This window comes from Grampus griseus, assembly GCF_964374135.1.
Source record: "Grampus griseus genome assembly, chromosome: 10".
In the NCBI taxonomy this organism is placed as follows: Eukaryota; Metazoa; Chordata; class Mammalia; order Artiodactyla; family Delphinidae; genus Grampus; species Grampus griseus.
Window position 1 is genome coordinate 62,030,919 of NC_139004.1, and position 22,867 is coordinate 62,053,785.

At 45.6% G+C, this 22,867-nt stretch overlaps 1 protein-coding gene across 1 annotated transcript in view; it reads right to left on the bottom strand.

The window, feature by feature from the left end:
* CDCP1 (CUB domain containing protein 1) overlaps window positions 1-22,867 on the bottom strand; it is a gene marked incomplete at both ends in the record, with an annotated part of 52,649 nt that overhangs the window by 18,246 nt on the left and 11,536 nt on the right. Inside the window, 3 exons of the mRNA XM_082664435.1 lie at window positions 1,559-1,927; window positions 2,887-3,249; window positions 9,490-9,696. Of these exons, the coding sequence (XP_082520561.1) occupies window positions 1,559-1,927; window positions 2,887-3,249; window positions 9,490-9,696 (939 nt within the window). The remainder of the gene's footprint in view (window positions 1-1,558; window positions 1,928-2,886; window positions 3,250-9,489; window positions 9,697-22,867) is intronic.

A 22,867-nucleotide genomic window follows, 5' to 3' on the forward strand; every position in this document is an offset into this window, starting at 1 on the left:
AGCCTTGACCGTGCTAAACACATCTAAAGTGCAGCTAACCACTATTTACCTCAAAACTGAAGCCATATCCTTCTTGATGCTGGTAATAGCATGCTTAACAATTTGATTATATTTAGAAATCAACCCAGCTGATGTTACAGGAAACAGAATTAATCAGTAGCACTTCACCGTGACTGAGATGATAAACAAATCCCTGCGTCTTCTAAAACTCAAAGCCACTCCATTTCTGAATCCCTTCATGGCTGTTTTCAACATTCTGATAAAATTGTGACATAGAGTCATCAAAATGTGTCAGTAGACACACATGCACATACACACATGTATATATAAAGTTATGCCTTGTATACGGTTATTGTGAATTAGAAGGAATCTTGGGTCAAGATATGAAGGAACTGAGGCTTCCTGAGGAGCTGGGCTCCAGGTGGGTGCCGAGCGGGCACTCCCAAGACAGTGTCAGATGGGCAACGCTGGGAGTGGATCCCACGTGGTCACTTTTCAGGTGTTTATCAGCCATGCCATTTCACATTCTCAATTTCTCTGCCTGGTTCTGTCTACTTCCCGGAAGTAAATAATATCAAAAACAAGGATGAGAATCGACTCTGTGGGCAGACCCCATCGTCAGCACACATCACAGATGTCCTGGTTCAAGACCACCTGTCACAACTCACAGACTCCAGCTCATAGATGAGCCCCAGGAATAGCCACTCCGAACTCATCCTGTACCTTTTTCTCAGGATCCCTGCCACTCCTCTCCGTGAAGCAAGGGCAATCCCAGAGAGTAAGTTTTAAGGAGGTGCTTACTCTCGGGGACTGACCTTGAACTGACACAACCCTGAGGGTGAGAGCCTCTGTGAGAGGGAGCTCCTCAGAGCGGGTGCCTCCTTCAGTGTTGTGCCCTGGGCATACAGCCTCGCTGTAGTCACGGCATCTCAGTAAATGTGTGTGGAATGATACACAACCTCATTCTCACAGAACCTGGGGTTCTGCGTGGTCCAGAAGCACGGGCTCTGGGTTCTGAGATTGCTCTGCTCCTGGCAAGCTGTGTGATACTGGGCTAGTTCCATAACCTTTCTGAAACTTCTGGTTTCTCATCAATAAATGAAGGTAATTCCTGTCTCCCCTGCAAGGCTGTAATAAGGATTAGCTGAGACCATGTGAGTGGTGTGCTTAGGGCAGGGCTTGGCACTCAGACAATAAAAGTGTTATCATCACTGCTCACGGTGCTGGTGACATCCTGATCCACACTGTAGGGTCAGTCAAGACATGAGCTCTAGAAGGTAACCTTCCAATGTCTTCATTAAAAACAACGTATCACCCCGAATGCAAGATCATCTTAGCTTCTTACTGTGCTGAAGTGGAACAGTATGCCCGGCATTCACCAGTGACCTGGTCTCACTGCCTAGCAACGCACTTCCTGAAAGTCTTACAGGGTCCAGAGTCCAAGTGTGCCAGAGCCACAGACAAGAAGTAGGAAGGGAACCTCAGCCCAAGCAGACTACCCAGGAAGGAAAGAAGGCACTGGAGGAGGGGGAGGGGAAGGAAAGTGGGGCTTACTTACTGCTTTCATTTTGTGGATGTTGGACCAATACTTGAAACTGCAGCCGGAGAATGCCTGGATTTTGGGCATCTTGGTCACAGCCCTGCAGAGAGAGGTTGAAGTTCCCGGCTATGTTCCCAGGCTGCTTGTCCTTCAGCTTGAACACCTCGGGGTTGGTGGTGGAGCCTGGGATGCAGTACTCAACCCGCTCCTCCTTCTTCACGCAGTTGGAGACATTGAAGTGGAGGAAGGAGACGCTCGCCCGCAGGTGCGCGGGGATGATGAACTGCCATGTCATGAGCTCGTCCTCGGGGAAGCCGTCCGGGTAGTTGGCAGACATCAGGGTGGCGGAGCCTTCACCTTCAAACACAGATTCGATGATGCACAGGCCTGTTGGGGGTGGAACCCAAACGAGAGAATAGGAGGTGATTAGACCCTGCCCTGGTCATCCATGGGTGTGGGGACAGGGGTTAGAGAAGAGGTGAAAGTGGGTCTTAGGTCCTGAGCACTGGGTCTGGATATGGCATGTTTATACTCAATTCAAGGTAGACAGTGAGAATGAGGATACATCAGTGGTGTGTGAGTATATGTTTAATAATCAACCCAGCAGGGGAAAAAAAATAAAGCCTTAATTTGTAGTGTCTGCCCACTTCCTTGGTGTAAAGACTCCCACTATAGCTGATTTCAGGCTACCAACAGGAGATGGATGAACGTGGAGTTGGAAGGAGATGGACAGCCCTCTCACCATCACATAGGATTTTCACCATACAGATCCAATGGGCATAACTAACTTCAAAGCATAAATAGTAAAATGCAGTGTATTAACTAGGAAGTAATGAGTTTTGAGTACTTATTACCTTTGTTCCTAAACTAATTTATTTAATTGTAAGTTTATATAATTTTATTTTTAGTAACGGCTCTGTTTAATACCAGCTCACAAAATTCCAGAACACTCAACAATTGGCACTCATGAGCTGCTGTGGGCCAGCTCTGGCATACAGATACAATTGTATCTGGCATACCGATACAATGCTAGAAACTGTGAAAGAGACAGAAGATGGGAAAAAGACATGAGAAACAGTCATTAAGGTCTGTAGAGCCAGTCCCATTTCATTTCTTGAAAACAAGCCTCACATACAAAGGACAAAAGAGTCACCACCTGGTTTGTTTAACAGAGGAGGGTGGGTTCACACCAGGACTGGCCCACATGCTTACAGAAGAGTGGGACTTCCTTTAAGGTATTCAGATGGAATCACAATTGCCAACATCTGACCATTTCTGATGGAGAGCAAGCGTCATTTTGTAGGTTTCAACCTCAGCAAACAGAGGGGAGGGCACGGCGAGCTCACGTTTTATAGACGACCGGTTTGTGATGCTGAAGCCGGAGACTTTTCTCTTGTGGAACCACGGGAGGGCCAAGGCCATTTTCACTCCCTCTTGCATTTTGATCCGGGACACAGTGCCGTTGCTGCAGAAGGTTCCGATCCTGACCATCTTGGTGTCAATGCGGCTGCTGATGCTGTGAGTGACTCCGTCCGGGCAGCTCTCCCCCCGCCCGATCTGCCTCAGGCGAGGGAGGGAGAACTGCAGTTCTAGACCGATGTTCTTGTTAGCTTTGACATCCCAGATGAAGGTTCTGTTGAGGGTGGGCAACACTGACATTGAGGGCTGAAGATGAACCTCTCCAAAAGGACATGGACCTGACATGCAGTCTGAAACACAGTCACAAAACAATCTGGTCACAAACGCTACTGGGCCACTCACTGCCCCTCCTCAGCCCCTATAGTGAACTCTTTGGAGGGGGGGTTTTCTGGGGCGCCCACCCATCTCCGGGCTACATGAAAGTTGGCTGCCAACGGCTCATGGATGCATCCCTCTCTGGGGAAGTGCCTTGGCTGGAGGGAGCTGCCTTGGGGCAGAAAAGCCTGAGAGGTTTCCCTGCCCCTGATTCCCATCCCAGCAGGGGGTGTCAACCCACAGCCAATCACTGCCAACCGAGGAGTGAAAAGCCTGACATCCCTGATTCACATGACACAGCCTGGCAATTGTCACTCAAGCTCCAGATCAGCCTGCAGCTAAAACCACATCTTTGCTGTCCTCATTCCACCCTGCTTTCCTCACTTCTTCACAGGTTTCTCAGGGCACTCTCTTGATTCATGACTTAAAGACAAGAATTCCCATGTCAAGCTCTGCTTCTAGGGAACCAGACCCAAGTCACCTCCTAACTACAAGTTTCCCCTGCTTTTTTTTTTTTGCGGTACGTGGGCCTCTCACTGTTGTGGCCTCTCCCGTTACGGAGCACAGGCTCCGGACGCGCAGGCTCAGCGGCCCAGCAGCTCCGCGTCATGTGGGATCCTCCCGGACCGGGGCACGAACCCGCGTCCCCTGCATCAGCAGGCGGACTCTCAACCACTGCGCCACCAGGGAAGCCCTCCCCTGCTTTTTGAACGTTCGCTTTATTCCACTTTGCTTTTACGAAAGACTTGCATTGGTACTTGTTTCCGCTAACCAAAATAAATCCAAAGAGAATTTTTGCATTTATGAAAAAGGAAAGCGCAAAGAGCATTCAGTGTTTGTTTTGGAGGGAGCCATTACAGAGGCAGTGGGTACCCCTAGAGTGGCACCGCCAAGCTCCTTCCCCGGGAACGACACAGCATCTCAGCACCACGCTGCTACAGCTCTGAACTCTGTCCGTGAGCATTTGTGCTTTATTTCAAATTACTTTACACATCCGTTAGCAAGATGTGTCCTACAAGTAATTGCTTCTTTGACTTAACGCCATTTTGGCTTGTGAAAAATGTCATAGGAACACTCTGCTTTTGGGATAGCGCGGGTCGGGGAGGGGGGACCCGCACTGTTTTCCAGATTAAGCTAGTCCAGTTGGTGGATCTCTGCCCAGGCCCTACTGAAAGCCAGAGGGAGGCCCTTTGCAGTGGAGCCTGTGCTTTGGCATACATATCCTACTTCCTCTATACCAAAAGAGTCATGATTTCTCAATTTTTAGGGTGCTGTGCCAAGCTCTACCTTTTAAAACTGGTTTTTCCATCAACACACTCATCAACAGACTGAGTACGCTCTGAATGTACAGCCCCTTAATGGCTGGAACCTGGAGGCAAGGTCATCTTCTTGCCTCCTGGCTTTAATGCTGGTGTTTCATTACCACTGCAGTTGAATTTTTTTTTCCCCAAAGGCTAACACTTAATGACATCCTTTGACGTACTTTGTTTCCTAAGCCTTTTTAAAACAAAGGGAGAGGGCTTCCCTGGTGGCGCAGTGGTTGAGAGTCCGCCTGCTGATGCAGGGGACACAGGTTCGTGTCCCGGTCCGGGAAGATCCCACATGCCGCGGAGCGGCTGGGCCCGTGAGCCATGGCCGCTGAGCCTGCGCGTCCGGAGCCTGTGCTCCGCGACGGGAGAGGCCGCAACAGTGAGAGGCCCGCGTACCGCCAAAAAAAACAAAAACAAAAACAAAAAAAAAACAAAGGGAGAAACATTGCTATCAGGGAGGCACTAAGAGAAAGCAGGCAGCCTAATAGTGAGGCTTGTGTTGTCTCCAGCAGGGAATCTGAAAGGTGCAATGGACTTTGGCCACTGTAATAATAATCTGCAAGGCTTTATTGCTGCTCCAGTGGAGTATTTGAAACTACTGCCAACTCGAAATAGAATTATGGGAGAATTTCAGAGCTGTCTAGGACCTCTGAGGTCATCACGTCAAAACCCTAATTTTTGCAAAGCAGCCCTGGAGTCTGGGTGAGTCGTGTGGTGCTCGCAGTGCACACACTCCTAGGACAAAAGCCCAGGCTGTGTTTGGTCGACTTCCGTTCTTGCCAATGCACTGCGTTGCTTAACCAATAAAACAAGGTTAGATAACAAGGTGACAAATGCAGCTAAAATTATATTTTGTGTGTAGGTAAGGATAGTACCTATTTTTTGGAGCTCGTGGAAACTTCATTGTTTCTATCAAGCCATCTCTTTCATAAGTTTTCAACTACACTTCCCATGTGCCCTACTGGGTTCTGTGTTCTTGTGGGATCACTTACCCCTACTAAGGCAGTGGTTCACAGCTCTGGTTCCACACTAGACTCACTTGGAGGACGTTTAAAAAATACACATGCCTGGGCCACCCAAGCGACTCTGATTTAATTCCGTACCAAGTACCGGGAGTCAAAAAGGCCCGTCTCTCAGCCATGGCTCTGCCACCAGCCATGAGACCCTGGCGGTGTCAGGTTGTGCAAGCACTTTTTAATTTGTTGATAAGAGCTTTGTTTTCAGAATGGATACACAAGTAAGAGTAGTCAAAATGATGGGCATGCCTCCAAGTTTTCTGCTCCCCGTCCAGTGCAAAAATGTTAAATAACTAAAATGATTCCTACCCAGAGGACGGAGAAGTGTAATTTCTGAAGCGATTCACACCTCATTTTCCCCAGCACAGACTTCTACTTTCATTAGCTTTAACGAGGCCATTCAAGAAGGGATGACATTGTAAATCAGTTATACTCTAATATAAAATAAAATTTTAAAAAATAATAATTAAAAAAAAGAAGGGATGACTGCAGAGGAGCTAAACTTTGAAACTTTCAGAATGTTTATTCAGGAAAGGATTTTAAAAACAAGAGGCAAGCAGAACACTGAACTTGATTCCAGTGTCTAGATTTATAATCTAAAATTTTTATTTTCAAAACATTTTCAAAAATTGTGAGCATGGGTTTTTATTATATGGTAAACTGTGTGTGGTCTGTGTGTGAGACTGGTCTTGTGAGATGTGTCTTGTGAGATAAGATTGTGGTACCCTTTTCCTTTTTTTAAAAAATAATGTTTATTTATTTATTTGGCTGCGCCGGGTCTTAGTTGCGGCACGTGGGATCTTTGTTGCGGCATGCGGGATCTTTTAGTTGCGGCATGCAAACTCTTAGTTGTGGCATGTGGGATCTAGTTCCCTGACCAGGGATCAAATCCGGGCACCCTGCATTGGGAGGGTTGAGTCTTAACCACTGGACCACCAGGGAAGTCCCATTACCCTTCTCCTTTTTCAAGAGGGCAGTCACTTTCTTGGCTTAATTGGTTGTAAAAGTAATGCATGCTTGTAAAAAAATGACACTACAGAAGAACAGAAAAAAGACAATGAATGTCACCTGTCCCCCTCCCCTACTCACTATAGAAATAATATAAGGCTAGCATTTTGGTGTTTAACCCCCCAGACTTTGGGCTCCATATGATTATGTGTATTCAATTAAGTGGGATTAAACTATACAAACTATTCTACTAAAAGCTGCATTGTTTTCAATGGAACAAAATGACCTGGGGCATCTTTCCATGTCAAATACATAGATTTACTTCATTCTTTTAATAGCAACACAGTATTCCTTTGAATTCTTAAGTATATCAATAGTCTTCTCAACTCTGTAAAAGCTTCATTGAGATTTTAATTGTAATTGACTTAAACTCATAAATTGATTTGGGGGAGAAATGACACTTAAAAAATACTGAGATTTTCATCAAGTAACATGGTCTATCTCTCCATTTATTTACATCTTCTCTTTGGTCTTTCAGTAAGATTGTACATTTTGCTTCATATATATTCTATGTATTTATTAAGATTAAATACTTAACTAGAACTTTTGAATAATGGTGACCAAAAGCATGCATGGTGAGAATCCTTATGTTGTTCCTTGATTTATTAGTAACGCTTCTATGTCTGGCTGTTAAATATATTTGCTATCAGTTTTTTTTTTCCTGGCCGCACCGCAAGGCATGCAGAACTTTCCCCACCACGGATCGAACCCATGCCCCCTGCAGTGGAAGCATAAAGTCTTTTTTTAAATTTTATTTTATTTATTTATTTTTGGCTGCACTGGGTCTTCGTTGTGTGCGGGCTTTCTCTGGTTGTGGCAAGCAGAGGCTACTCTTCGTCACGGTATGCAGGCTTCTCATTGCAGTGGCTTCTTTTGTTGCGGAGCATGGGCTCTAGGTGCACGGGCTTCAGTAGTTGTGGCACGTGGGCTCAGTAGTTGTGGCTCACGGGCTCTAGAGCGCAGGCTCAGTAGTTGTGGCACACGGGCTTAGTTGCTCTGTGGCATATGGGATCTTCCCAGACCAGGGCTCGATCCCGTGTCCCTGCATTGGCAGGCGGATTCTTAACCACTGTGCCACCAGGGAAGTCCCTGTTATCAGTTTTTGATAGATACAATTTATTGGATTAAGAAAACATCCCTCTATTTCTGGTTTACTAAGGGCGTTTTATTAAAAACATTTAAGACCATCTATTAAGATGATCAAATGCAGTTTCTTCCCTTTCACCTAATCACACAAAGCAGTACGTTAAACTTCCATCTTCCAATAAGCTCTCCTGCTCTTGTTGTGTTAGTCTTTTAATGCAATTTTTTGGGTTTCATGTATTTATATTTTACTTAGGATTTTTTTGGCATGTATGTATATTCATAAGAGATTGGTCTATGGTTTTCTTTTTTATGTGGTGGAAGATTTTGACATCAGGGTGGTAAGAGCCTTATAAAATGAACTGTGAACCTTTACCCCTTTCAGTGCTCTAGACTAGGGTTTGGCAAATGGCCAAATCAAGCCAAACACCTGTTCTTGTAAATAAATGTGGGATATTTATTGCCCATTTGTTTACCTATTGTCTATGGTTGATTTTGTGCTGTAATGGCAGAGCTGAGGAGTTGTGACAGAGACCATCTGGCACATAATGCCTAAGATATTTACTCTCTGGTCTTTTACAGAAAAGGTTTGTCAACCTACCTCTAGAATGGTTTAAATATCATAGAAATTATCTGCTACTTGGAGTTTTATAGGACTCTATAAAACTCTAACTAGCGGCCATGGCTCACGGGCCCAGCCGCTCCGCGGCATGTGGATCTTCCCAGACCAGGGCACGAACCTGTGTCCCCTGCATCGGCAGGTGGACTCTCAACCACTGCGCCACCAGGGAAGCCCTAAAACTGGTTTTAAGTACTTTAATTTCTCCTTTTATTTTTATGAATTCCTTCTTCTTAAGGTTTATTTTATCCTTTTTCTTCTCCCATGATCTATTGCCAATTCATTTATTTTCAGTTAAAGGTGAAGAAGTTTTCTGAGCATGGCTTTGATTAGATCAAAATAGTGTTCTCACTGTTATTGATATATCTATTAGTTCCTAGTTGGCATGCCACCTTAAAATGATTGGGAAAGTATACCTTTAATTCTTTCTGCCTGATTATTGTGTCTTATGTCAATCTTCTATCTCAAATTATGATTAATAATACCAGATATCTGTAGTTTGTTGAATTCTGGTGTGTCATGCACTCTCAATCCATAATTTTATTTCTTCCTCAAAACACCCCTATCGGTTGGTACAATGATTCTTATGTTACAGACCAGAAAACTAAATCACAGAGCAGTTAAGTAACTCATATGAAGCCATGCAATCAGGCCACATGATCAGTAGCCCTGGCACTTGAAGTCAAACCCAGCTCCCTCAGCCTGCAAAGCTGCTGTTTTTTTCCCATTGTGCCTTGTGGACCCATTTCCCCACTCTTATCTTCTCAACCTTCCAATTCTTCTGTCCTCCAACTCCCTTGACTTTTGCTCCTGCTCAGCCAGATGTTTTTAGCACATCAGACAGAGCATCACCTGAGAATCCGTAGCTCTGTTACAAAACAGTGTGGCATAGTGGTTACAGGCAAAGACTCTGGATCCAGAATACTTGGGCTCCCATCTTGCTGCTACACACCAGCTGTGCCATCTTAGGCAAGTTACTTTCTTTGAGAACTTCTCCTAGGGCTGCTCTGAGGATTAAAAAACTGAAACCATGTAAAGCACTTAGAACTGTGAATGGCCACATAAAAGCTAAAGAGAGTGCGGAGTTTCAGAACAGATCTCACCTCCCTAGCAGTAGAGGCTGGCTTAGCGTGTAAAAGAGAGGCAGGGAGGCCAAACAGTCCATGAGTGCTTACTTACCAATATTCTTCTGGATCTCGACAACAAAGTGATTCTCTGGATCCTGGCAGCTAAAGGAAAAGACTGCTGTCTCTCCGGCTTTGATGGACAATGCGGTTACCTGTCTTTTAGAAATGATCTGACATAGGTTCGCTGGCAGAGTTGGGGCCCCAGGCTTTATGAGGACTGTAATGTTGCTTCCATGTGGCAGAGCAATCTCATAAGTTTCTGAAGGAAGGAAGAAAAATGGAGTAAACAGGATGATTTAGGGTTGCCAACCTGCTGCCGTCCCCTCAGTTGGTCCAGGAGGATGACCTCCTTGACCCCTTTGTTCCTTCCCCCAGGTCTGAGAAGTGGGATGATGCAAAATGAAAGTATTATCCTCACCTGTGGGCAAGAACCCAGCCACTGAGGGCTGGGCATTGACACGCATCTCTTATTTGGCTGATTACTTTTTCTAAAAATTAAAAACACTACACCACATCCTAGGTGTCTGGAGCAGTATGTTTTCAGATACCCATCTGTGCAATATTAAATAGAGAGAAACTGCCACATCTCTTCACAATATGACTGTAGGTGAAAGTCCACACACAGAAACCATCTTTCTGTAGAGAGACATGCTTATCTGTAAAGAGCTGCTGTCCCCTGCCCAGGCCACTTCATATGTCCTGTTCACACATACATGCAGTAGTGGAGGCCGGGAAAACTTGCAGAAATTAGATACAAACATATTGTGTCAATGAACGTGGAAAGTTAAAGCCAAACAATGCTAATACCTCAGACTGGGGCTCAGCAAAATTATTTGAACAAACATTATCAAGCAAGAGAGATGGAGGTTGGTTACTAAACAGAGGGGTGGGTGCACACCAGTCGGGATGGGGCCCTGATTCACAAACAAGCCCAATCTCCTTCCCATCCCTTTTGCTTTATGGATTTTTAGGTCCTCTCAGACCAAAAGGAAGAGCTACTTTTCCTCTAAGTAGCCACTGTCCCTTCCCTGACTTGGGTTCTGATTGTGGTCTCTGGGTGGCTCATGGGCTGGGAGCAGAGGATGGGAGGCCAGTTGTCTGGCGGAGGGAATCATGGGGCTCACAGAGAGGGGCTGGCGTCGGTGCCTCTGTCCCACCGTGTTCTGCACCAACAGCTGGTCAGCACCTGTTATGGCGCCTTGTACATGGAGGTGCTTGGTAATTGTTTAGCCCGTAAATAGCAATTTAACCAAAAGCTTTACTTTTTCCCTTCCTTTAAAAATTTTTTAGAATTAAGTTTGATATAATTTACACACATTATAAAAGGTCCTACTTAAGAGTTTTGACAAATGTGTGTGCACATGTACACCACCACAATCAAGATATAAAGATATCCATTACCTCCAAAAGTTCCCTCAGCGCCCTTTGCAGTCGAGCTCCACTCCTGGCCCCAGAAAACTATAAATTAGCTTTGTCTGACTTAGACCTTCCTGCAAAATGGTGTGCTTACTTACGCCCTCTCGTACCTGGCTGCTTCTGCTCAGCGTGTTTGAGAGTCAACTGCATGGATCAGCAGTTTGCTCCCTTTTATTGCTGAGTAGTATTCCATTGTCTGGAAAGACTGCAATTTATTTATCCAGGCACCTGTTCAGTGACATTTGAGTTCTTTCCAGTTTTTGCCCAACCTCGTGCTTTCATTTTACCAGAACTACTAGCCTGCTCGAGAGCTGTACTCACTTCTCCTCCCACTTAGTGCATGGGCGTGCCTGTGTTCCCACAGCCTAGCTGCTGTGTGCGATCAAATGTTTGGATTTTTGTCAACCTCCTCTTGTACCCCTCTCCCCCACCATTCACTCTGCACCAGAGCGGCCAGCCAGCAGCTCTTTATATAGGGTGGAAATTGATCTCTCAACCTGTGATAATGAAATGCAAAAATTTCCTCCGGGTCATGAGGGAAGAACTTTACCCTCTTTGGGCCTCTGTTCCCTCATTTGTAAAATGAGGGGATTGGGCTAGAAAAGCTCTACCTTCCCTGCCAGCTCATCTATCATCAGTATCCGAGGAAATAAGAAGCGATTTTGCAAATGTAAGCATTCTCAACTACGGCCCAGCAGTGACACATCTCTCAGAGCACAGGGGCACCAGCACAGCTGGCTTCGTGACTTTGTTTTCAAGAGGGCTCAGGTTTGCATTTTTGGAGCAAGACTTCTTATCTCTCTAACCTCAGCTTGTACCCCTCTCCACCTTGGTCACTGTGCTCGGGCCATCTTTGCCTTCTTTCTTGAACATACCAACCTCAGGGCCTTTGCATGTACTGGTCCTGATTTCTAAAATGCTCTTTCTCTAGCAATAGCTGGCTCCTTTTTGTTATTTGGGTCTCAGCTCAAAGATCACCTCCTCAGAGCAGTCTTCCCCGACCAGCTACCCAAAATGCTCACCCCACCCCTACCCCAGCCATCCTGTACCTGCTTTCCCTTCATCCCTGCTCTCTTCTCTGAGAGGACCCGTGTTATTTGTTCCCACCTCCCAGTATCAGAATGCGAGTTGCTGCCTACAGGAAGGCAGCAGGAATTTGCCTGTCTTTTTCAGTGGTAGTCTCAGGACCCCAACAGTGCCTGGTGCCCACATGGAAGCAGAACTGATGACCCTCCCAACAGCACCATACAAAATCTCCACATTCTTGTCTTTGCCGCATTTAGTTTCTCATAGACTTACTACCATTCCTGTGTTTCAGTTTGGGCTATAAACCTTGGTGGGAACCAGGGACTCTGAACTTTTTAATTAATAGCCTCAGAGAAAGAAAACATCCTCTGAGGCAGAAGTTTCTTTACTTGAATGCTTCATCTTCAAGCAGCATGGTCACTAAGAATCTTCTGAGAAAGATCGGAAGGCCCAGGGGTTCTTTTAAGATACCAGATTAAAAATGAGTCCAGATGCATGTTCAGAAACCCAGTTGTCAGATGTATATCTGAGCTGAGTATGTCAAACCTTGCGTTCTCTTTCTGTAATCATAAAAAAGGTCTTACCATGTTATCTGTAAAAAATTATTGGGGTACTGGGTCTCTGAAGCCTCGGCACGCTCTCCCGTGGCCTCCAACCCTGGGTCTCCAGGGGGGCTAATTCACTGTCAAGTGAAGCTGTAATCCATCTCGGGGTTGCAGCCTGGCTGGCTAGGTTACCAATTTCTTTGTCATTTCTCCTCTTTGGCAAAAATATTTTAAAGTTCCTGATTCTACAATTATGATTACTGTTACTTTATTTTTGGCTGCACCTCATGGCTTGCAGGATCTTCGTTCCCTGACCAGGGATTGAACCCGGGCCCCCTGCAGTGGAAGCGCAGGGTCCTAACCACTGGACCACCAGGGAAGTCCGGATTACTGTTATTTTTCTTTTAACATCTTTTTTGGAGTATAATTGCTTTACAATGGTATGTTAGTTTCTGCTTTATAACAAAATGAATCAGTTATACATATACATATGTTCCCATATCTCTTCCCTCTTGCGTCTCCCTCCCTCCCACCCTCCTTATCCCACCCCTCTAGGTGGTCACAAACCAACGAGCTGATCTCCCTGTGCTATGCGGCTGCTTCCCACTAGCTATCTATTTTACGTTTGGTAGTGTATATATTACTGTTATTTTAATTGAGCGTTAGACCCTAAACAGATCAGCGGTTCCCTAAGGATGGAGGTGGGAGGAGGGGATGGAATACAAAGGGGCAGAGGAGACTTTGTAGGATGAGAAAACCATTCTGTATCTTGACCATGGTGGTGATTATAGGTTGTACACAAATGCCACAATTCAGCAAAACTGTGCACTTAAAATTGGTGAAGTTTATTATGTTTAAGTTACACCTTAATAAATAAAAAAGAAGGGAAAAAAACTTGTGCTGGAAAGATTGTATTTCTACACAACGTGGCACTTAATAAATGAAAAAGGAATAATCATGACCACAGTTAAAATATGGTTTAATAATATTTTGAGGTGGGCCTAGTTTCTCCCAAGGTATGTGTAATAATTTCAAATAGCTGTAAATTAGATTTTGAGAAGAAAAAGTTGATCTTACTAAAATTTCTCCGTTCAGTTCTTCTCTCCTGTTTTCAGCCAGGTCAGTATCCCAAATAATTCTGCATATATGACAATCTATTCCATTATCAATGACAGCCAAAGAAAAACGTACAATCTTTTTTAGAAATTCATTTTTTTCTTTTAGAATCTGAAATCTTCTATTCATTCAAACATTTTCCGGGTTCATATTATGTTCCAGGCATCATCCAGGGTGCAAAAGATTTAATGTCAAAAAAAGCCCTGGAGTTCCTGCCCCCTGGGAGTTAGTAGTCCAGACTAGGGGTTTCTAAGTGGTCTGTGGAGGGCTTTAAAAATGATGAAGTTCTAAGTTACAGTAGGCCCAACATGGGACCTGGGAATCTGTATCGGAACCACTTTTTTTTTCCCCTTTATGGTGGTAGGTAGGGATTTCTTTTGTTTATTTTTTTCCAGATGGAAAACCAAACCAATCGTCCCAACTCTAATGATTGAATATGCCAATTCTTCCTTCATGAATTGTTAATGCTACTTCTGTTGTTTATATTTTTTATTTGGGGTCTAAATAACCCAGATTTTCATCCAAACTCCTTTTAGAAACAAAGCAGATGAAGCCTTGTAAGGGTTAAATGACTCACGTGGGGGTGGACTTTTAACATTTTACTATGTTTCTTTGCTCTGACTTTGAGATGACCAACCCAGTATGTTCTACGATCAGGCCACAGTTCATATCTCTCCTTCGGTGCCTCATACCAGAAAATGCCCACCTGGCTCAGAGCCCAGGGAACACTAAAGGGCTTATCCATCTTTGCAGCAGGAGACCATTTATATTACATGCTGTTTCCTAGGGTCACAGCCAAGGCTACATCACACATTGGACTTTCATTTTCAACTATCCCTCCTCATCCTCAATGATAAATATACCAGCTGGAGGGGGAGAGCCAGAATGAGAAGATAATGATTCAACCACGTATACACTTGAAATCTGGACCCTCCTTACCGAGCCCCCACTAGAGGCACTTATTCTACTGTAATAAAAGTAGCAGAGAAACCCCCCACTGCTTGAGTAAAATCACTTATAACTTATTTATCACAAATGCTTAGAGTTTGAGAACGACATCTTGGTTGCACATTTTTCCCCTCTTCCCCACTCACCACCATTAATCATCCCTTGAAACTGAAAATTCCAAACCCGTAGAATAAATCTCAGCCTCCTGCCACCCCACCCCTATCTCCCAGTCGGGCTGGCACATCTGAGTGCTTGATAAATGTACTGTAATTTAAAGAAAATGGATGGGCGTTTTCTTCTTCAGTATCTCTTTCTTTTGCTTCCCTAGGAGCTTGGTATTTCATTGGTCCGGTGTTTTGGAAGACCTATTACCCAAGTTCCCAGAAACCCAAAGCTCCAGATTCTGGCGTGATTTTGAGATCTCACAGGCTGAAAGAAATCCAAGGTGACCCTCACATTAGCAGCGCATGGGCTGTCGGGCTGGAGAGCTTGCAGGCACCACACGTGGGCACATGAGTCACAGCTCTCATCTTCAGCTCTCCTGCCTTCCGACCTCTCTTTATTAGGATGCCTCGGTTAGTTTCTGCTGGTGTTTCTGCCTCACCAGCGGCTTCTCGGGCGGGAATTTCCAATTGTTTTAATCACCATTCATTATTCGCATATCACAGGATATTGTACAAATGCCCTGTTATTCCTTTTCTCCGCCCTCCTATGTCTTTGTAAGGGAAGTAAATGCAAGGAAGGGGATTCACCAGGAAGTTATCTGTTCCCAGATGTGTCCAATACAGGTTAAAAGACTGACAAATGTAATTTACAGTTTCTTAGACGGGTCAGAACCTGCTGCCTCAAAGCTGGGTGTGGTTTCCTGGGACACTCTGCCCTCATCCACTCTCTCTGCCCAACGAAGATGAGCAGAATAGCTCCCAGCCAGGGACTGGACACAGCCTGGGCACCAGGAAATACATATGAAGACCCATGGGACGAATTCCCAGGATGTCGAGGACTCAGACTCAGGAACAAAGCAGTACGATTGTGAATCAGCATGGCCGATCAGTCACAGTCTGCGCGGGAATCAGATTCCAAAGCAAGCCCATAAGGAGATAATCACTTTCAGGGAAATAGCCCTGTCCTCTCTCAGGAAGACGTCACACTGCAGACCCACATCGCTCTCTCAAGGAGTCCATGGGGCTGTGGCTGGTGTCTGCTCCCCCACGGAGCAGATCCCTGCTTCTCAGACTGAGCACCAGATAAAGCACTGATTTGATTTTAGGGACCAGGTTTGCAAAATCCAATTTGTTAAATTGTGGATGCACATATCATGAGAGCTGGAGGAAGGGACACCAGCAGAAGGGCCGGCGATTCACCCTTCCACCCTGCATCCACCCCGTGGGGACACTCACACCATTTGCATGATTTCTCCCGCCTACTCCCTGCAGGAGGCAATTGCTGAATTCACAGAAGTTGAATGTACGTTTGCCTGTCTGTCTACTCCATCAGACCCCATCAGACCCCATCAGTTAGTCAGCAATTTGAGGGCACCAAGAAAGGTCAAGGTACTCTGAAGATGCTGAGGTTAGCCATTAACTGTCTGGGGGTGGTCAAGGAAGATTTCACGGAGGAAACTTAAGATGGGTCTAGAAGAATGAATAAGGAGTTTGCCTATAGAGAAACAGGTGTCGGAAGGATAGGTAGAGAGAACGGCAGCGGCAAAGTCACAGGTGTGAAGACGACAGCTTCCTTATAGCCACTCCAGGGAGTTTGGTTTGGCCAGAGGGCAAGGAAATGTGGGTAGAGGAGGCTGGAGACAGGGGAAGGGGCCAGGCCAGGAAGAGGCTTTGTTGCTGCCATGGAGTTTGGGCTTCACCCAGTGGGACCAGCATATCTTAGCAGCTTTGTGTACTGGTGAAGAGCTTATAGTCTAGAATCTGACTGCCTGGGATCAATTCCTGGCTTGGTACCACTTATCAGCTGTGTCCTGTTGGGCATATTCCTTAGCTTCTCTGTGCCTTACTTTCCTTACCTGCAAACGGGGGTAATAATGGAATTTTCGTAAGTACTAAGTGAGTTAGTACCTATGAAGTGCTTAGAACGCTGCCAGGTAGTCAATCGATGTTAGCTGTTATTGTTGATATTAGTAATGATAGAGAGCACATTACAACTACTGCTACTGGGGCAGTACTGCTGGGGCGCTGTTGAAGGGTGTTAAGTAGGGAAACAACTGTAGCAGCAACTAGGCTCTCAATCTAAAGCCCAGAGTCCTGGCTGGCTGGGCCGGACTCAGGGCGAGGCAGGTAAGGTGCCTAGGGGCAAACTTCATCACACTCAGGATTATGCAAGTGTGAGTGCTTCCTTAAATTTTCCACACCTCCCCTGCCCTGGCCTGGCCCTGCCCACTGACTATTAAGGTCCTTCTACATGTGCTTACTCATGTGACTCCAGCATGCCTTTGAGGCTCAGAGAAGTGACCTCAAGTCCCTGTTTGCTGAGCTCAGGAGGCAGCTGGGAGATTCTGGTTTGACCTCAGCACACTTGCCCTCCCCACCCCCCAGGGTACCACACTGAGCTGCCCTCCCGTAAGTTGCCAAAGCTGGTGGAATCAACCAGCAGAAGGGGAGGAAGTGCTGCCATTGTTATGAAGTACTTGGAGTTGTTGGCTGACACGGAGGGCCTGAGCATCAACACCAACATAACCCATCTGAATGGGGCCTGCTGTGATGAGGGGGTGCCGGACTCTCACACTACCAAAGTCATAGTGTTATTAATCCAGTGGACCTGGGGCAGCAAGGCTGGCAGACTGTGGAGGAATAAATGGTGTAGACACGCTAAATCTCTTTGATCAGGTCTGTTTACAGACCAGTAAACCGAGGGGAAAGTCTCACCAATGGCAGGAAGACCAGCCTTCTGCCTGCCTGGAAATAGTTAATTTCCCACATTCACATCAAAAAGAACCACAAGGCAAGTTGCTGTTTCAGAAACCAATCTGCCTTTCTTGGATGAGAAGCCTTTGGAGTCTAGATACCAGGCCAGTCTTAATAATAACACTGAGTACTTAGTATGTGCAGGGTCCGTGCTTGCACTTGATAAGAATTTATAAATGCCCACAGCCACCCCACAGAGCAGGTTCTAATGTTAATCCACATTTTAAAGATGACGAAACCGAGGCTCAGAGAGGTCAAGTAACTTGCCCAGGCATGTATGATTAGTAAGAGGCAGGGCCAGATTTGTGCCCGAGCAGTCTGACACTGGAGACCAGCACATGAAAAATGGCTCGTCAGCAGAGCCAGCCCTGCCCAGGGAAGTCCACACATGGCCAGGAGCCTTGTGATGAGACTGGCCTATTATAATCAACAGTCACTCGAAAAGGAATAAAACATTTCCCAGCTGCTGGCTCTCTAGGGAATCTCCAGGATATCAAAAGGGAAAGGTATTTGTTTAAAATGCACTTTGTTTAAATAGGTGCTTCGTTTAAAAATAATTTGAAAATGTGGTTTGAATTTAAACTGAAGATTTAAAGTTCCCCGGAATTCAAAATGTTTGGGGCCTGGTTCTTCTTTTGTGTGATTTTTTTGGCAGCATCTCTAGGCAAGGACCTGAGAAAGGGAACCTGGCGTGTCTGGCCGTCGATGGCTCTGTAGCTTTGTGAGCCTTGCCTGGGGACTGTGGGCATGGGAGGCAAGTGGCCAAGTTGGTGGCAGAAGGAAAGCAGCCATAATTCTGGAACAAAGCACTGGGTATAAAGGGCTAGTGCCAGGTCTTGGAAGGAAAGCATCCCCCAGAAGCCCCTGCCCGAGGGGTTCACTTCTCAAGGCCACTGTCAGTGAGATTCATGGGCGAAATCACACCTATGTTTAGGAGAGTTCCCCAAATCCCCATCTCCTGAATTTTCTTCCCCTTTACTTGGGCTGCAAGACTCCCAACCCAGACCTCTGGTTGGCTTGGCAGGAAATACCTCCTCCTGGAAAGAGACTCCCACCTGTCCTTCCAGGTATCTGAGCTGTAAAGCTGCTCGTTCATTGGTTTGGAGATCAGGCAGGACCTGATTGAGAAGGCACACCAATGCTCCCCCATAACCCTGTCCCCCTCCCCACTCCACCCACCTTACTCCCCTGGCTGGCTTGGGAAAAGTAGCCTCTTGCGGTAGCAGGGCAAATCTTTTTTCATTCTCTTTCTCGGAAGTAAAGGGAAGTGGGCTGATGGCTACCCACACAGCATCCCCACAGAGAAGCTGAGTGTGGGGGCTAGGCCAAGCTGGGGGAATTCTTCAGGCTATTGCTGGAAGTATGGAGGAACAGGAGGTGACAGGACGGGGGATCATCCCATGCCCCGGCCCCAAATAGCATGTGCACCTCCCAAGTGAAGAACTAGCCTGCCATTCCAACACGAGAGCTTCATAGGCTCTTTAAAGGACAGGGCCACGTTTTAAGCCCATACACTAAAAACACTGCAACAGTCAGTTAACACACCAGAAAGGATTGAACATCGACTACAGTTATAAATAAAGTGCCTGGGGGTGACCAAGTGCAACACTGCATCAGGGTGAACTGGGACCCAGGCCTGCACTGGCGGGGCAGGGGTCAGGGCAGGGAAGAAGGCGCAGGAGGAGGACCAGGGCACGCACAACGGAAGCGGAAGGCCCGAAGACAACTTGGTGCTGCGATTGCAATGAAGGCTGACTTGGGCCACGTGACTCAAGGTAACGGTGAGCTGCTCTCCAGGCCGGGTGCCAGCATACAGAGATGCACCAGGCTGGGCCCAGCTTCGGGGAGTCACATCCACGGACTTCAGAACTCAAAGGACATCATGTTCTCACCCCCTCAGTGAGAGACGCATGGTTCCCTTTAAAATAGTTTACTATTTCCATAGCTCTGAGAACAATCATAGAGGACAATAAAGTTCAAAGAGCAATTTTAAATAAAAGGAACCATGGGCATTCTTAGTCAATCTGACTTGTTGGAATAGTTTATCAAAACAGGGACCGTTGTGTCCATCCATTCACTCCCTACTCTTAATTCCCAAACTCCCTAGGAAAGAAATTTATATGCAATGATGCAAGTTAATTTTCTAAAGTAACTGAATGATTCTCCAAAGTGGACACTAGCGATCAACTGTCTGCAGGGCTTGTGCTTTGAATTACTTTTTAAAGTGGTGATGGGTTTGCAGGGAGCCATCCAAACCTTCTGTTGTATCTTTCCCTTTTATGATCAAAGACACATGCCATATTGGAGACGTATGTTAGAGATGCATAACGAGGTCATGAGCCCTGTCTGGGCCACAATCTGGAGCAAATGAACACATCTATGTATAAACCCCTCTGGGACTGTGGCCATTTTAAGGCTTCTTGCCGCGATAAGACCCGGACTTTAACATTTCACTCCACGTGGAATGGAATTGTACTGGGTGGAGGGATGATTTCAAAGAGGCTCACAGAAGTAGACAAATCTGCATAATAAGAGACTTTGCACGTGGGAATTGCAGAATTAAACAACAAATATAACTGAGTTTATGACCACTGCAAATAAGTCAGGATGATATGCTAAATTGCCACAGGGCCAGTGTAAATCACATTAACATTTTATGAAATGTTAAAAAGATTCATTTTGCCAGACCTTGAAGTGTGAGTCATGACGAACTTGAAAGTCACTGAGGATCACAAGGACAGATGGGGAAGAACCAAAGGAGCAGAGTTAAGAAACCCATCTGTATGTGTGCTCAGGGACACGAACAGAATGAGGGCCCTTTCCCTTCTCCGTCTGCCAGAAGTTCAGAAGTTACTGAAATTCCCATTTTTTTTTAGTGTTCCCTGAGTCCTTTGCCAATGGTCTCACCTTGCCATCAGAGATTAGCTGTTCAAGTTCCTCTGATAAAAAGCTAGCAGGGAGATGGTTAAATAAGAATCTACACTCATCAGGCCTAACTGCTGCTGCTTCTTTTTTTTTTTAATAGATTTATTTAATTTATTTATTTATTTTTGGCTGCGTTGGGTCTTCCGTTGCTGTGCGTGGACTTTCTCTAGTTACACGAGCAGGGGCTGCTCTTTGTTGTGGTGCGGAGGGCTTCTCATTGCGGTGGCTTCTTTTGTTGCGGAGCACAAGCTCTAGGCGCACAGGCTTCAGTAGTTGTGGCACATGGGCTTCAGTAGTTGTGGCACACAGGCTTAGTTGCTCCGCAGCATGTGGGATCCTCCCGGACCAGGGCTCGAACCCATGTCCCCTGCATTGGCAGGCGGATTCTTAACCACTGCGCCACCAGGGAAGCCCTAGGTCTAACTGCTTCTTAACTGCAGAGACCCAATCTCCTGATCACTTAGGGGGACAGGACTGGGGAGTGTGGGCCAGCCCTATCCCAGGGGCCAGGGCTGCAGCCAACTGGGAATACATCCTTCTGTTTAAACCTCTTGTTTTAGGGAGTAGGGGTTAGTACCTTTTGTTGTTGTTATCTCCAGCAATCTTTTAATATTTTTATTTAAATTTTTTTCTTCCAGTTTTATTGAGATATAATTGACATACAGCATTGTAAGTTTAAGGTGTACAATGTAATGATTTGACTTACATGCGTCATGAAATGATCACCATGATAAGTCTAGTTACCATTGTTTCCAGCAACCTTAAAGACAGGGGTGGGGGTGGGGGTGATCCATCCTCATAGCCTGACTTGGAGAGTAAGTCTTTGAATGAAGCTCTCTCAAACGACCATGGGCCAGTCAGTACAGTGATTCCTCCAGCAAACCACGTAACCCCATGGTAAAACAGGTCAGCAAAGGAAGCCTGCACACTCTAGGAGATATTTGGGGCCAGAAAGACACATGCTTTCTGCATCCAGAGGGGTCAGGACAGCCCCCAGGAGGTGTCATGTCAATGAGGAGGGCCATTATGGAAGGTACTATGTCAACAAGGACAGTCGTTATGGAAGGTGTATGTCCACGAGGATTGCTGTTACAGAAGGTATTAACATGGGAGGCGTTAAATCAGTAAGAATGGACATTATAGGTGTTCAGCCATCACGGACGAAATTATATCAACAAGGATGATCATTATGGAGGGTGTTACATCAACTAAGATGGCCGCTATTGGCACCTGGACAGTTCCAGTGGTGGTACTAGCTAATGATCTTAAGATAATTATGCCATAAATTCAGGGAGGTGAAAAACTGAGTTGAGGGACCAAGAATGCTGAGCTAGGGGTTTTGAGGAGGCACATTGTGTCTGTAGGTGGAAGAAAAAGTAGATGGTTATTCCTGAAAGGGAGAGAGGCTGTGGTTCAGAGCACTTTCCCTTTCATGACCCGTATTCCTTCCTCACAGCAGGAGTTGGTCCTGCTGCTAAGTGCTATTGCCAAGGAAGGAAGAGGAGGATGGGCACAAAACTCAGTTAGAAAATCCCAGAGTAATGAGGCATTTAATCATCATTCAAACTACATTCTGCTTCGCGCCTATAGCTGGTCTCCAGTCATGAATCATAAATTGAAGGATTACTCTTCATTACATTTTTCCAGATAGAGGATCACTTTGCAAGCTGTCTTTTCAGAGATGGTGGGAGAACACTTTTATTTTATTTATTTGTTTTTTTTACTGGGGTATAGTTGTTTCACAGTGTTGTGTTAGATTCTACTGTACAGCAAAGTGGAGTTCCCCGTGCTATACAGCAGGTTATTATTAGTTATTTATTTTATACATATTAGTGTATATATGTCAATCCCAATCCCCCAATTCATCCCAGCCCTTGGTGTCCGTACATTTGTTCTCTACATCTGTGTCTCTATTTCTGCATTGCAAACCAGTTCATTTCTATCATTTTTCTAGATTCTACATACATGCATTAATATACAATATTTGCTTTTCTCTTTCTGGATTACTTCACTCTGTATGACAGTCTCTAGGTCCATCCACATCTCTACAAATGACCCAACACTTTTAAAATATCAAAACAACACCATGGGATTACTGGTGATAAATGACAGAGCCGTACTTCTGTTCCAGGGCCTATTTTAGGGTTTTGCTATGATGTTCCACAGACCTCAGACACCAGAACACCTGTCCTCCTCCTTCTCTTTTCCTGCCTGTGGAAGGTATTCTCCATCCTCAACCTTTATTGCAGTTCTCATACATACATCTTTTGCTGTACTTACCACACTGCATATTGTCTCAAACTCAAATGCTTTCAGGGCCTAGGCAGGTAATATAAATGAGAAAAGCCAACATAGTGAGGAGGGTCTTTATTGAATCAGAGGATACATGCTCTACTAAATATATTGTAATTCAGCTTTTTTCAAAACACATCAAACAGAACTGGGCCAAGGTCCTCAGGCCACCCATTTGTAGCTCCTGGTTTACATGTTTGAATCCCTTCTGGGTGGTGAGCCCCCAGAGAGCAAGGGACTAGGG